This window comes from Xiphophorus hellerii, chromosome 22, assembly GCF_003331165.1.
Source record: "Xiphophorus hellerii strain 12219 chromosome 22, Xiphophorus_hellerii-4.1, whole genome shotgun sequence".
Taxonomy (NCBI): Eukaryota; Metazoa; Chordata; class Actinopteri; order Cyprinodontiformes; family Poeciliidae; genus Xiphophorus; species Xiphophorus hellerii.
The window spans coordinates 26,398,124-26,413,764 of record NC_045693.1 but is presented as its reverse complement, the minus strand read 5'-3'; the positions used below and the strand labels follow the sequence as shown (position 1 = coordinate 26,413,764).

Sequence of the window (15,641 nt, the reverse complement as noted above, 5' to 3'; positions counted from 1 at the left end):
GCTAAGTGTTTTATTTTAAGTAGTTTTTTTTACAAGTAACATTGACAGTAAAGACGGCTTAACCTCGGTTTATAGTTGACACATTGAACTTGGTGTGAGGCTGTCCCTGCACCTCCCTGTTGGCTATGCTATTATTTCCAAATTATGATCTCAACTTGTGCACCTCAGAACTTTTGTAACATTGAAATTTTTTTTGCACAAAAACACTAGTGGCAGCTAGTGGACTGCCACAGTGTCCTTACCACTGGGCTGAGCAGGTTTCTGGAGGAAACCCTGCAGAACCCGTCTACATCCTGAACCATCCCAGTGTTCATCAGGGGAAATTCTGGGGTTGTTTTTAATTTACCAGACCATCTGGTAAATAAAAAAAAAAAAAAGCACCTACAGGTTCTACAGGCGGAAAAACTGGGGAGCTCAATTAGGGAAGGTTGGGGAGATTTTGTAGCAAGTATTTAATATTCTAACATTCAGTAAATGAAAAGGAGCTTGGTATCTAAGTTGACCTAAAACAGGAACCGTTATCACTGAACCAGTTATTGAACCGTGTCAATAACTGGTTTCAACTTCATTATTTGCAGAATGAAGAATGAACACATGCAGCATTTAATTATCAAGTTTACTTCTTGATACCTTAAAACAACCATTTACATTATATTGTGGACATGAAGGTATAAAAACGTCATGATAAAGATGCAGTTTGCATCACTGGGACTGGTTCCGCAGCCTCCCACTCAGCTCCTGCAGATCTGAGATCAGCCGTTCCAGAGCGGCAACGCCGTCCCGTAGATCAGCATGGACTTCACCCGTCGCAACATCCGTGTGGATTTGCTGCGAGACCACAATGCAGAAAGCATCAAAACATGCATTAGTCTCCTCGTTGCATTACAGACAATGGGATGCATGCTACTGTCATTCCAACCACAGTGCAGTTACTGAGTTCAGCGTTAACTCCAAACAATATTAAGTGTCTGCTGACTGCATGAACTCTCAACCAGAAGAGAAGTGTGCGTGCGTGTGTTCGGTGACCTCAGGAAGGTACCTTGGCTTTGGTGGCCAGACTCCGGAGGCTGAGGCGGCTGGACGACAGCATCTGGAGAGATTCTGCAGGATTCGTCTTCTTCTCGCTGCAGCTGATGCTCACTGAGAGGCAGAGGCAGAGAGGCAGGGAGAGGTCACAAATGTTACTGATGAAGCCTGTTGCATCTGAATTGGAAATCAGTGCTTGAATACAGTGGGCACAGTCTATCTGGTAAACGGCTTTGCCTGGATAGTAAGGATGATAAATGGGTTACCAGTTTATCATCTTACATAATACATATTCTAGTGGGGACTAGAATATGTATTTGTTACTATTTTGGACTATTGTAACCTTTGAGCCAAATGTTCTGAAAAGTCACTCAGGTCTTTAAATTCCTGCAGTTTTTTTTGGGAGGAGGGGAACTTCCTGTAAAATTTAAAGTAGAAATGAAAAGAATATTCACACAAGTTCCATTATTCCATGAGAACGTATTGCTCATATTGTCCTCAGAGCCCTTCAGTATCAGTCTGCAGGTTTACTAGTGACTGTTGGTGTCTTGAACGCTACAGTGAAAGGCAGAGCTTTAAGACTTTAAATCTTAAACTGATTTGTGTTCTACTGTTGGGCTAGAGCTGCACAGAACATTGATTCCTAGGAGGATCCAATCTGAAATTCCTTGCCAAACCTAACAAAATATTAATAGTACATGAGCAGATTTATCAATGCAGTATGACAGCATGGAGGCCAGAAGGTCATCATAAAGAGAGGAATCAGCTAAAATAACCGCCTGCCTGTTAAATAGGGACCAAAACGGACAAATATTGTAACAAAAACTAGCAATCAAAGTAGCCAGACTATAGACTGGAAATAATATTTGAGTTTTGTGATAGTTAGAAGATGCCAATCTGAAGCTGAGATTTTAGCTGAAAGCCCTCAAAAAGATCAATTATTGGAAAAACAAGGTGCTAGTGCCAGGGCTGTTGGTCACCTAGGGATCATGGATGAGTTTGAATACATCAAGTTCCTGCTGCTTTATAGAGAAGAGGAAGTTAAGAAAAGATGAGTGTGTGGAAATGAGACATTTTTATTAATTTTTATCCCCAACGTGTTGGGGATATAGAGTTCATCGGTTACTGCAAGGTTCGCAAATCCCTTCCTGTAAATGCTCCCAAAACATCATCCCTCCACCGCCGTGTTTAACAGCTGATGTTGCTGCATTTTCCCCAGACATAGAGCTTCGCATTATGGCCTGACACCTCCACTGTTGTCTCATCATTGCAGATGTGTTTCAGTCAGATGAAACGTAGCGAGCCTTAGTCATGTTGCCATTTTCTCCCTGATCCTTTCATCTGCATTCTGGCCTTTTAAGGAGTGGAAAGTGTAAACAGTGGTGATGTACACACACAGCTGAGTGTGTTCTCACCTTCTCCCATGGTGATTGCTCTTCTGATCACCTCCTTGAAAAGAACAGGGTCCTTCTCCCAGCCGCTAGCTTGAACCTCACAGCGATGAGCTTTGGACAGGAACTGCAGAGCCTGCAGACAAACACAAGCGGCCCGCGCTGACCTCACCACACTTTCTTTTTTTTTAAACAAGTTCTCTCTGGCTGTCTGGCGCTCAGACAATGTCAGAGTATCAAGGTTGATGCCCAAAAGATTTACTTTCACAAGTGGAGCATTACAGCTTTCTATCTCTCCTTATCTCTAATGGTGGGCGATACCAATCTCATGTTGTGCAGAACTGAAAAAAATGGATTGGTGCGTTCCCACTCGTAGCCCTTTAATTTTAAGACGGACTACAAAGTTTTTATAATGTAATGATAAAAAAAAAAACCAACAACTACTGACCCAATTATTTAACACAAAGAACAAAGCAACGCTGAGGAAACATCCAGCAATTAATATATATATATTTTTTTAACAAAGCACCAGCATGAATCCCACCTTGTCGTCGTCGTCGTCTGGGTTTGAGCCGCGGCCGCCACCGTACAGCATGGCATACTGCTGCCATATTTCAGCGTCGCTGCTGTGGCGCGCACTGACACGGCCGAGAAGTTCCTTCAGCTTCGGGGCCAAGGTTCCAGCCTGCGCCCCCTGGCTGTCAGTCAGATTCTCCACAACCGCCCTGACCAGGATCTGTAGAATCTACAAATGGGAAAAGATTTCGAGCCGTTGGACTCGGCAGAAAGATGAGTCCGACGTCTTTCTGCTGAGTCTCCTGACTATACGAGCGGACAGAGATTTAAAGAGGAGCGGCAAAAGTAAACGAGGTGGATTAGCATTGCAGATGTTACAACAGATATTACTGTGACGTGATTTTAATTATTCCTCACTCGTGGATGCAGCTGCTCGACAGTGGAAACCCATTCCAAGCTCTCTGTACTCTGTTCTTGAGCTCATCTGAAGGCCACATGAAGTTTTTAGGTCTGCAGTGATCGACTCTGCAGAAAGTTGGCGACCTCTTCACACTATGCGCTTCAGTATCCACTGACCTCGCTCTGTCAGTTTACGTGGCCTAACACTTCCTGGATGAGTTGCTGTCGTTCCCAAACACTTCCATTTTCTTATAACACAGTTGCTGTGGAATATTTAGGAGCGAGGAAATTTCACAACTGGATTAGGAACACCTGATTCCGATCATTTGGATGGATGAGCAAATACCTTTGGCAATGTAGTGTATGCAAGATTGATATTCTGCCAGTGAACCGGTAATGATCAGTGTTTCAGTCACCTTAAAGTCATACTAAGAAAGTTGGAAATGCTTTCACAAATTTACATATTTAAGCCCAATAATTCAGCAAACAAATGAGGCGCAGAAAACAGATGTTCGGCCTCTAATTATGAAGTTAGATGGGATAATACTGAAGGAATTTCATTTCATTTCATTGGTCATTTTCGCAATTAAGCAGCAATGAAGCTTTACAATGTGCACAACATACTACAGGGAAGGAAATGGATTTATTTAAGGCATTGTTTTGTATTCTGACTGAGACTATATCTTTGATGAGCATAACATCTGTCCAGAAACATCTGAGAAAATAGCTGGAAAACACACAAAATTATTAAAGTGCTCTCTCGATGCTTGATGTAAACGCAACACGCAGAAATCGACAGGTTTTAAGTGTTCAGAAGGTCAAAGGTCAAGCCAACATCCTGGCTCTCTACAGAAAACCGCTGCTTCTGTAGTGTCAAACACAGCAGCAGCAAATTTACCTAAAAGGTTTCCTACCAAGACCTACATTATGTCGCTACTCATACTACTCCCTTATGAAGTAGAGCTGCAAAGTAGAAGCACTCTCCAAAAACAACCGTTTCTGGAGAGCAGATGTGAATTTACAAAGCTGACGGTTCGGGGTTTTGGTGAATGCTCCGTTTTATTTATGAGGACGACACACAGTTTCCACTTAGAATGCAACCACTGTTACGGGAGTAAGAGAGGCTTCTCCTTCAGCTGCTGCTTGGCCGTTGCATCATGTAACCACAATGCACAAGATTCAATTAGGACAGAACAAAGCTTTCTGTTCTGACCCAGGTTTTGTCTGACGGCTGTGTCACACAGACAATATGGAGGGGAAACCAAATCTAACTGCTTAGTTCAGAAATTAAATGTACAACTTTTAAAAACTAACGAGAAATCATTCTTGCTGGGGAAGAAGTTATTTACCTGGACATCTTTGTAGTTTTCCCTCAGATCCATGAGACGGTGGTACGCCTTGATGGCTTCAGCGAAATCCCCAATGTCAATGCTGACCACAATGAAGTTCTCCCAGATCTGCCAGTGCTCGTAGTTGCATTTCAGGGCCTCTTGCAGGGTTCGAAAGGCTTTGGTTCTGTCGGCCAATGAAAGGAAGCAGAAGAGCCTCAGATTCAACTTAACAGGTTGAGAGGAGTAGTTCAAAACAACTTCTACAGAAAAAATTATCTATCTCAACTGAATCTTTTGTTCAAATCATGTAATCAGGACTTTTTTGTTTTTGTTTTAAATTTTTCAACCTTAAAACTACAATGGTGTGTTAAGGACTTTATAGATAAGGGGGAAAAAAGGAGTGGTTAACTTCCACCAAAAAATCTTAAGATGACCGTAAATCACGACAAATCTTTCAAAAACGCACAGTTTAAAAGGTTTGTAGAGGTTGAAGAGAATCCAGAGAAGATCTTTAAAGATCTATTCTGTTTCAGGGAAAACTTTCTATTGCCTGACGGTTGTTGTGAACTTCAGTTTGAAACTTACGTTTTCTATGACGATGCATTAGTGCCATTGTAGACAGAGAAAAAATAGCACTACATTTTCTAGAGAAAAACTTGGAAGTTTCAAATGTCAAAACTTTTCAAAAACATCTGAGATTGATCTCAAAATTTCCCAAAGTTTTTGGGGGGTTTTTGTCAGAAAGCCTTTTAAGATGGTGTATTTTGAAAGATTTGCTGTGATGTACTGTTATCTAAGAATGTGAAAGTCAACACAAAAAAAAAAAAAAAAAAAGTCTCCTCATTATTCCACACAAGATGTCGAACAACAGCTGGTCAAAAGCAAACATCTGAGGTGAGGTCAGAGTGTGTCTGACACTGCTGAGTTGGAATTTCAACACAATGATGTCAGAAGTTTAGAGAAAAGCTGCCAAATGAACTCCAACTCCGCCGGTCATTTGCGGGAGGGACAGCTGCAGCTTCGCTTGCATTACATAAAAGTCTCAAACCAATCGGTTTGTTTTTTGGGATAATATTTTTGCTTTATTTGAAGTTTGATCGGTTCTGAACCGTCAAACCCAGACCCGTTTACTGGATTGCCAGGCAGAGACTGGTCTGAACATGAGTCCACTGCTCTGGTGTCCAGTGGTGAGGAGTTTCACACTGAGACAAGGTTTGAATATTTGGCTTCTTGACCATATAATCCTTCCCATAATGCTCCACTTTGGGCTGTTGTGGAGCTAATCTGAATTGACTTGGTACATAATGTCCGTTCATTTTTGAAACCACAATCAAACTGAAGCAATCAGAGTTTAATGCTGTTTAAAGCAATTTTCAACGATAATAACTCAATGTCATATTTTCCTAATATTGCGCAGCTTTACCTGAATGTGACCTTTTGGTTGTTACCTTTTGCTAACAAGTATTCCAAGCCTGCTACAGTATTCTACATCGTTTTTACTTCCATCTCCTATTCTTCTACTTGTGTGAACCTATCTTTATGTGTAGCTGTTTTATACAATATATGCTTTTATGGGATTTTCTTCCACATCGCTCTGTGCTGCAGCAGCAATGCATACATTCCTCCTGAGGCACAAAGGATCATTCTATCCTATTCTCTTGCCTGCCACCTGAATATCACTGATGCTCCTATGAATACTAACAAGTTCAAACATGTCTTGCCTGGGCAGACATATTCAGCAGCTCCCAGACTCGTACTCACTTCATCTGGAGGCGGATGTAGGCTGTGGAAAGGTTGTTCCATGCCTCTGCATTCTGAAAAAAGGGGTGAGTGAGCAGGGAGAGGGATGGAGGGGAAGAGAAAAGAAACAATAAAGACGATTTGAGGGCGAGGCAGAACCATTTCCCATCTAGAACACAAATTCTGAAACTGGGGCCTTTGAGATTCTCAAAGTTGGAAAAATGAAGTGGAGGGCATTAAACCAGGAAGCAGCACTGGTGAAAACGTACACTTTGATCCGTTTACCTCTTAAACTACAACATACTGTGGATATATGGCACTGATTGCAAATGATGTCACTTTGCCCGGATGTTCAGACAAACATGGTGACATCTGAAGAGCGTGTAACACTGGGCAATAATCGTGTCCCGGGAGCGTCATTTCAGTATTCTTCGATAAAGAAGTAAAGGGTGGATTGTACTTGTGAAGTTGCCCCCTCCCTCTCTATTCCCTGGCTCAGATTTAGCAGCTGTACAGATCAATGTTATTAATTCTTAATAAAAAAAAAGAAATATGGGCAATTTTAAGGCATTTTTGATGAGGGAATAACATTTTAACATGATGTAAAACTTTAAAAAAAAAAAAAAAGATTTTACGTAATGCTTCTTGTTGAACGTTGTGTGTCTGTTAGTAGTTACAGTTTTATGTGTATACAATGATTTGTTTTTTATTTAGTGTATTTGTAGTTGGTAAATGCTAGTTGTGCTGGATGTAACACTAATTACACCCTGGGGATATTAAAGACACCTTGAACCTTGAACCCAAGATTCACTGCGACAGCTGATTAGAGCATCAGGCTGGGGTGAAGGACTTAGAAGCTCAATCACACACAGAAAAATAGTCCTAGGTGTATATAGGATGGACCAGGCCTGGAGCCAGGAAACCAACAGTTTGCGATGTTTTATACACTTACATCTGGCTCCAGTCCCACACACCTCTGGAAGGCTCTAGCAGCTCCCTCATAGCCCTCCAGAGCGAAGTAGGCACAGCCGAGGGAAAACCACACGCCAAGCTGCAAGAGGAGGGAGAACGGGAAATCAGAGCCAGTCTGAGCATTAGGAGTAACAGACGTCTAACGCTCTGTCTGATCACTCAGATCCTCGGTTCAAGAAGACAGAAACAAACCAGTTTTCAAAGCATGAAAGCAACGTCTTTCAGTCATCATTGTTTGATGAAATAAGTTTTCTTGAAAGGTGTCTTTAAAGAAATTAAGCCAAATACAAAATCAATGGGTAAAAAAAGTACCCTGTAGGCGATCCTTCAGCATCAGCCGCTGTTAAGCTTTTATGTAGTTTCAGAGAAACTGGACCACCTGCTGTTTGCACAGTGTAGTGGTATCATGGCTGCTGTTGGCTGAATCTAAGCATAACAAGGATTCTTTTCTCATCTCGTCGCAGATTTGCTGCTGTTGGCCGTCCTGTTGATGACCCAGATCTCGTTGTTATGAAGACAAATGACCTTGCTTTATAACGCCAGAATATTTTGGCATACAAAGGGCATCATGGTAGACTCAATAACAGCGAGATGACCAGATCATCACCCCTCTACCACTGTGCTCTGCTGTTGGTAGTAAGAAGGTTGTTTCTGGTCCTGTGTTCACGCAGACCAAGGTACTGCATACGAAGCAACCAATAAAAAGCAAAATAGTTCAACAATGACGTCACAAAATGGTCAACTTGAAAATTGTTACATCATGTAAATACTGAAGTAAAAATTTACCTTTTTATAGGACTTTTAAATAGCAGAAGATTTGCAAAATAAGTAATTAAGCTCCATGACTAACATGACTTAATAACAACAAAAATAAAATTTTGCTGCAAGCAAGCAAATGATTAAATGAAAAAGGTTTACGATTAAGCTATTAACTAAAGTTTTGCACACTCCGTTTTGGAAAATGATGCGTCAGTTAGGCACTGTCGCAATAGCAAATTTTACTGGACGATAAACTGCCCTAGAATTTACTGCAATAAACGATAATATTGTTGCTTTGACACAAATTTCAAGCATCATAAGGATAATGGCATAATAATGCAAGAACGCTTTGTCAGAGAGGAATAAACTAATGAACATTTAACACTGGAAGTGAAAGACATTTTAAATATCCAAAATAAACAGAAAAAAAAAACAAATAAAATGAATTATGAAGTCTGTGTAAACAAAATTGACCTTCAAAACAAAAAAAGGGCTAGTAAAGACAAAAACACCAGACTGAAGACTCTTATCATCCAGTTTTTGGTAGAAAGAGAAAAACGCTAAATCATGCAAACAAAAATTATTGAACTCATTTAAATTTATCATGCGATTAATTGACGTATTGTTTGTTGTGACAGGCCTAATGTCAGTAAACTGCATATGGGACAAAGTGGGAAATGTCTCTGATTACCTGCATGGTGTTGATTTTCAGCGACTGCTCAAAGCAGTCCACACACTGCTGGAAGTCCTTGGCCCGGAGGTGCAGCAGAGCCTTGGAGCGCATGGCTCTGGCGCTCCTCCGTCCCGACAGCTCCCACGCCCGGTCGTAGTACTGATGCTCGTTCAGGATGTCTCCAAGCAAACAGTACAGACTCGGAGTCTCCTTCTTCTCCAGCTCTCTGCGCACAATCTCCTCAGCCTGAGCAAATGGTGAGAGGAGAAATACAATATGGCAAACAGGAGAACAGTGGCTGGTCTGCAAGGTTATATATACAGGTATATATAACAGAGCTTTTATCTGAAGAATATCCAGCATAGTTACAATGAAAGAGCGAACTTAATTATAAGATCGATGTTTTCCTGTATCAGAAACTCTGGGATTTCAAGATTGTTTTTTGTGAATTCTTTGCAACCAAAATCAATAATTGTGTGAAGCTACTTTAGGAATATCTGCTAGGAATTTTGTAATGGTTTTTTTCCCCGTTGCTAAACCCTTTCTCAAATTTACGTATAAAGGAAAAGATGTGAATAAAACAGTTTTAAGAACTTAAGCAGCTCAATTTTATCACTCGTAGACTAAAACTTTGACATCAAGTAAGACTGAGGGAGCAGTGTCAAAGAACTAAGAAATACTGCCCCCTGCAGGTGGGAGTTAGCATTCACTTCAGTATTTTTTGATACATTTTTACGGGAAATTTGCAATAAACTCACAATTATGCATTAACGCAGAGAAAAAATGTGGGATCTGTTGATTTGCGTAAATTTCCACCATCATGGAATTGCTAAGTACTGGAGGGACTGCTCTATGGACAAAAGTTATGAATTTGATGACTCTGTATGGAAAGCTGGTTTAGAATCCCTTGCTCCAAGATTTCAGACATCTAATGTTCTTAGACCTTTGAGGTAAATATTTTCAGAAAAAAAAAATCCAACTTGTTATTAGGAAGTACTGGGAAGTCTTCTTGATAGTTTCTTTCCCTTCATTGTGCTAATATCAGCTTGTTGCTTTTATTGCTGGTTTCTGGACTATCACTTATTTGTTTTACGAAGTTAACTTGCTTGTAAACATCTTTTCAACAACCATGTTTACAGAGGCCACCTCTGATTAGAATGCCCAGTCAGTCAAGTTGTTCTCAAAGCTGTAATGTGAAACTTTCAATTTCAAGTTTTCTTAAAAGTCTGAATTAAAGTGTAGGAAACACGGCAGAGAGGGCAGCTTTATCTGAGGGTAATAATCAATCAGAGGGCTTTAACACCAGGACTGGACTGCCTGGAGCTGAAACTAAAAAGACACGCGGCGCACAGTGCGGGTGCTCTGCAAGAGACTCATCAGAGGTTCAGCCACAATAATGAACGGCCGTGCCGCACACATATCTGTTAATACCGCAAAGAAAACAGGAAGAGAGGAGGAGTGGGAGGAGGAGTCCCGAAGACAGAAACATGACATGACTGCAGCGCATTCACAAAGGTCATGCTGTTCCTCTGGAGTTGATCCAAACCTCGATCCAATACACAGAGAGCTGGAGGAAGATACACACCGCTGAGCAGTGCTCAACATTTCTATTGTCCAGGAACATTACTTGCTTGCTACCATGTGTCTGAGTGAAAGAAGAGGACAGCAGTGGAAACAGGAGAAGCAACATTGGACGGAGACCAAACCACTCCAGACAAATGGATTACCTTGTTGCTTTGGAGCGCAGTCGGAGCATAACAGACTATTGGCTGGGACCACCACAGCCGGGGCAAAAGGGGGAAAGGAGACTTTCATTATGAGCCAGAGGCAAGCTGGGTAATCTAATTGGAGAGACAAGGGATGGTGTAATTAAATAAAGAGAGCTGGCAGAAAGCCCAGATGGCACCAAGAGCTCCGGACCTGAGGAGTCTGAGCGAGGCCATGGATCAGAATCAGCACTTACGTCACGTCTGCACATCTGCACTCTGAGCCTGCGTCCGACAGACAGAGCACTTCCACCACGAGCTGACAGCAGCCTCATGGTCATGCTTTTCATTTGAGTACATGTGGAAATAAAAGCCTGAATCTTTACAGAGGCCAGGCATCAGAGCAGAGTTCAGGTTGGTGATGAGTAAGTACTCTGAGCTCTGCTTAAAAACCAAAAACAGCTGCAACACCTTGAGACGAGTCTGACCTGAACAGCTGGCACTTCAAACAGAAGATCTGTGGGAAAAATTCTCACCTGTTTGTTCAGTTTTTTGTTTTTTTTAATCCAACAAAAATCAATGTGGATTAAAAAAAACCCCAGACAAAATGGTGATGTGATCAAATAATACCAGAAGAACTTCTGAGCAAGGATGTTGTTTTGAATTTCTAAAAAGATCCAGAGAAATATGGGCCAAAGAAAAAACAGTAAAGGGGCAGATCCCAAACAACAACACCTGCACTGGGCTGGAAGACCTGATTGGGGTTTCCAGATAAGGACCATAACACAGAATATACAATATAAAAGAATACACAGATGAAGAACAGAATAGGTCTTCATAAGGCACATTTACCACTCCACACAATGGAGAACAGAATGAACTTTGTGAAAGTCCTGTCTGGACTTTCTGAAAGAAAACCAAGGTTGGCACAGAGAACGGTTTAAGAAAGTTTTATTCTGCGAGGGGAAAAATGGTTTAAAATGGATGGTTCCCGTGGCGTCGTGCATAACTGGCATGACAAGATCATCCCACTGAATAGGCTTTTACTGTGAATGTCCTTCTTAAAGCCATCTCTACCCATGTGGTAGATCCCAACAGCCAACTATAAATGTCCAAAACAACAACAAAAATCACTGGATGGCCAAAAAAGTCACCACCTGGATTTAACTGAGCACACAGCAACAAGCCTCCGATTGGAAAAAATCACTGCATCTTTCGACTGGCAGTAAGTTATTTGTAAGTTATTTATACAATGAGTAGCTTCTCATTTCTTACGCAACCCTGTAGAAAGACACATCCAGTGGTCATGGAGAGTTTATTGGTCGGATAAATATCTAAAGAGAAGCAGGAAGTAAATGAAAAATGTTGAAAAATATCCAGCACATTATTAGAAACTGGAAGGACAGGGGGCAGGCCTGCATCTTCCAGATCAGACAGCACATTAAGTTGTCCGACTTCCTGGCCTGGTGCGTCTCAGAATGTGTGCGCTGAAAGCGGCGGGGTCAGGGAGAGGAGCGGTCCCATCGGGACAAAGTGTTGGGTATTAAACGCTCCCTCGGCTCCACCAGCGACGATGCAGCATCTACCACCCCCCCAGCAGGCAGACGTCCAGCTGGGTGTGATCTGATTGGACAGGATGCACTAATCTCGCTCGGCACAAATACTGAGCTGCCTGGGATTTGACCCATGTTACAGGAGTTCATCTAGCTTCAAGCAGGAACAAGGCTTTTTTAAAAATAAATTTTATTCAATGTTCCGAAACAGAAGATTATGCATGAGGTGTAGTTAAAAATGATTTTAATAAATGGCCCAATACGTTCCTGTGGGAGGAAGCAGATTTCTGAGGCCGTCGCACCATTCAGAGAACCACGCTAACAAGTAATTACAGAAATATAGCTGAGACCGCTTATTTACATACAGTCTTTTAAAAAGACGCTCAACATCTAACATTAAATTAGACTAAACCTTTCCTGTTTCAGACTGGTTAGGATCAGAATAACAGAATTTTTTTTTTTTCCACAGATTTTTCTAAAGTTTGCATGCATTCCCACAAACTTCTCACAATGGTTTGCTAAAACATTCCTCCATACAGGACTGGTGTCAGGTTCTCTCGCTCTCACACACACCTTTTCAGCTCTGCTTCTATGGCTTTGAGATCAGGGCTTTGTGACGACGGTCGCTTCAAAAATATTGACCTGTTGTCTTTAAGCCGTTTTCTAACTAATCTGGTGGTTTGTTTAGAGTCCATCTCCATTTAGAAAGCCCAGCTTTAATTGCCGGTGTACTGCGATGTTGCTTTAAAGCTTCCACATCACAGAGATGACACCTGTGATGTCATCTCTCTTACTAGGTACTACCGGACCATCCTGCACCAAGAGTAACCACAAAAAACCCATGATGATGCCACCGCCGTACTTCCCTGTTGGGACCGTGTTCTCTGGGCTCGCAAGTTGTTTTTTTTATCCAAATGTAGCAACAATCACTTGCACATGGCTTTCAATCCTATTATGCTATTTTTTTTGTAGCATAGTCAGACAGAATTATTATTTTTAGGTTGTAAAAGTGTTCCTAACATACAGTCTTATTCTTACTTTATTTTCACTGTTTGTGTGAATATGCATTTCTCCACCGTGGGACGATAAAGCATATTCTATTGTAATATGTCTCTGCAGGGCAGGTTTTTAAACACTCCTCAAGTCATTTTGAAAGTAAAGGAAGTTGTTCTATAGTTGGGTTGAGAGATGAAGATACTTTTTGAGTGCATGTGTGTGTGTACCAGGTTTTTATATCCTAATGGGAGCCTATTTCTGTCTACAAAGTGGGGTTGTGGGGACTATTGCTCCTTGTGGGGACATTTTCGTGGTTCCCTAAGGGGAAATGCAGTTTTTGGGTTAGGGGTTAGGTCTGTGATGGTTAGGTTTAGGATTATAGTTGTAGAAAATGAATGGAAGTCAATAAAAAGTCCTCACAAGTCATAAAAACACGACTGCGTGCATGTGCGTGTGTGCAAGAGAGCGTACCTTTCCATGCTGGCCCAGCTTCTCGTAGCAGACCACGGCATCCTCCCAGAGCTGCAGCTGCTGGTAGAGCAGCAGAGCTGAGCTGATGCAGCCGAGGTCTATCAGCAGGCTGGCCAGCAGCTTCTGCAGAGCAAAACCATCCAAAACCCTGTCACTCCACTGATTAAACTCTACTCCTCTTACCGTCAACAGTAAGCAGCAGTCATCCTGATCTTTTACCAAATTATCAGCAGTAATAACACATCCTATGTTAAATGCACAGAACCATGATATAGGAAAGCCAAGCGGTACAGAAATGAGTGATGTTCTTCCTCTCAGCCATAAAAAGGCCTTTGGTGCTTTGTTCCACGCCTGCTGCAGCTGATTGCTGCACTGCTCCCCCTCAGCCTCCGTCAGGTCCCCAAACACCGATGCACACTCTTCCATTCCAGCTTCATTGCTGGATCAGTTATTACATGCTGCCAGTTGCTGCCTCCTCCCCTTCCTTTTTTAATCTCCTCGACACGTCTTATTCTATCTATCACAGATTCTGCTTACTGCTCTTATTTTACTTCCTTCCTTTATTCTGAGCAACGTAAAATTCCTCTTCGTAGCTCTGCTGCTACGTTAAGGTTCAGCAAATATCTCCTTAGACTTCACGTGTGCACCAGAGCCTCCTCGCCGTCTGTTAGGGTCACGAGTCAATTCGGAAACTATTTTTAACTCAGAAACCAATTTACCTGTTCAATCGGCCTAGAGATTCTGCTTAAATTAAAGTGAGAACAGGAAAAGACAGTGTAAACAAATGTACTGATTCTATAAGGTGCATCAAATACCATCAAATAAACTTTAAACAAAACTAGCTTTCTGCATATAATTCTGTAACTTAAATTACCTGCGTTGGGTAAGCTTAGCTACCTGGCTTTATCTTAAATAAAAAATATCAAATGATTAACACACTGTGGGCGAGACGGCGTTCTACAGTGGCCAAGTGGACGCATTATGTGATATGCATTATACTCGGAAACACGAGCGGTAAAAATGAACAGCTTAAACAGATTTTAAGCTTATCCATTTAAATCCATTTAAAATGGATTTTTGAGTGCGATTTTTTTTAGAATAAATTTTTTTTCTGCACCTCTACTGAGCGGTAACTCCTCCCACTGCAAAGATATCTGACCACATGTGGAGTTCCCTCTGTCCATGGTGTACACAATGAAACTAATCAACCAAGGATTCTGTCACAGTTATAATGCTTTATGACTGACAGAGTTGCTATGAAGTCCTTGGAAAGGAAGGGATGTCTGTCATTTTAAAGGGAGACTCATGTTTTCTACTGCTTTAAGGGTAAAGAGGGGAAGAGACATCACTGACGCCACAATTCAGTGTTGAATCGAGTTACGCTCACTTCAAAGTCAGAGGCATCTCACAACAATCAGATATTTATGTTCCACAGGAGCATAAACTTCATACAGCAGCTCACAACAAACAGCTTAAAACATTTCTTAGTCTGAAGGACTTAGTCTCACCATGTCAACAGCCAAGACATTAGAAAGTTAGAGTTAATGTTATGTTTTTTGTAATTGTGCTTCGTTAATTATGTGTTTTTCAATTTGTTGAAGTAGTTTGCACCTCAGGGCCACCGTAGTTTCTAGCTGGTAAAAGCAGCGCGCGCACACACACACAAAAAAACTAGTCTGGTTACTGGAAAATGTTCCTCTAGATCAGTGTTTCCCAACCCTGGTCCTCAAGGCACACTGTCCGACATGTTTTAGAGGTTTCTCTGCTTTAATGTGCCTGATTCAACTGATTGCAGTTCAACAAACGCATGTTAATCAGTCATCAATTGAAATCAGCTGGACTGAAGCAAGGAAATACCTAAAACATGCAGGGCAGTGAGCCTTGAGGACCAGGGTTGGGAAACACTGCTCTAGATCATTTCAGGCTGCTCCAACTCCCGTCCTGGACAGCTGCTGGCCTGCAACTTTCAGAGGCATCCTCTCGCCAACACACCTGAACCAAACAGCTGAGTTTCCTCATCTACATTCCTTCAGCCCTACAGAGGCCTGTCAACCAGCCAGTCGTCTGATTCAGGTGTGCGCAGGCAGAACAGCAGCTTCTGAGGACTG

General features: G+C 41.8%; 1 protein-coding gene across 1 annotated transcript in view; it reads right to left on the bottom strand.

The window, feature by feature from the left end:
* Positions 1-597: 597 nt before the first annotated feature.
* ttc27 (tetratricopeptide repeat domain 27) overlaps positions 598-15,641 on the bottom strand; it is a 50,488-nt gene continuing 35,444 nt past the window's right edge. The window contains exons 12-20 of the mRNA XM_032553792.1: positions 13,534-13,656; positions 8,826-9,053; positions 7,356-7,454; positions 6,425-6,477; positions 4,682-4,847; positions 2,962-3,162; positions 2,442-2,553; positions 1,040-1,140; positions 598-828 (exon numbers count right to left, since the gene is read on the bottom strand). Coding sequence (XP_032409683.1) covers positions 703-828; positions 1,040-1,140; positions 2,442-2,553; positions 2,962-3,162; positions 4,682-4,847; positions 6,425-6,477; positions 7,356-7,454; positions 8,826-9,053; positions 13,534-13,656 — 1,209 coding nt within the window. The 3' untranslated portion in view covers positions 598-702. The remainder of the gene's footprint in view (positions 829-1,039; positions 1,141-2,441; positions 2,554-2,961; positions 3,163-4,681; positions 4,848-6,424; positions 6,478-7,355; positions 7,455-8,825; positions 9,054-13,533; positions 13,657-15,641) is intronic.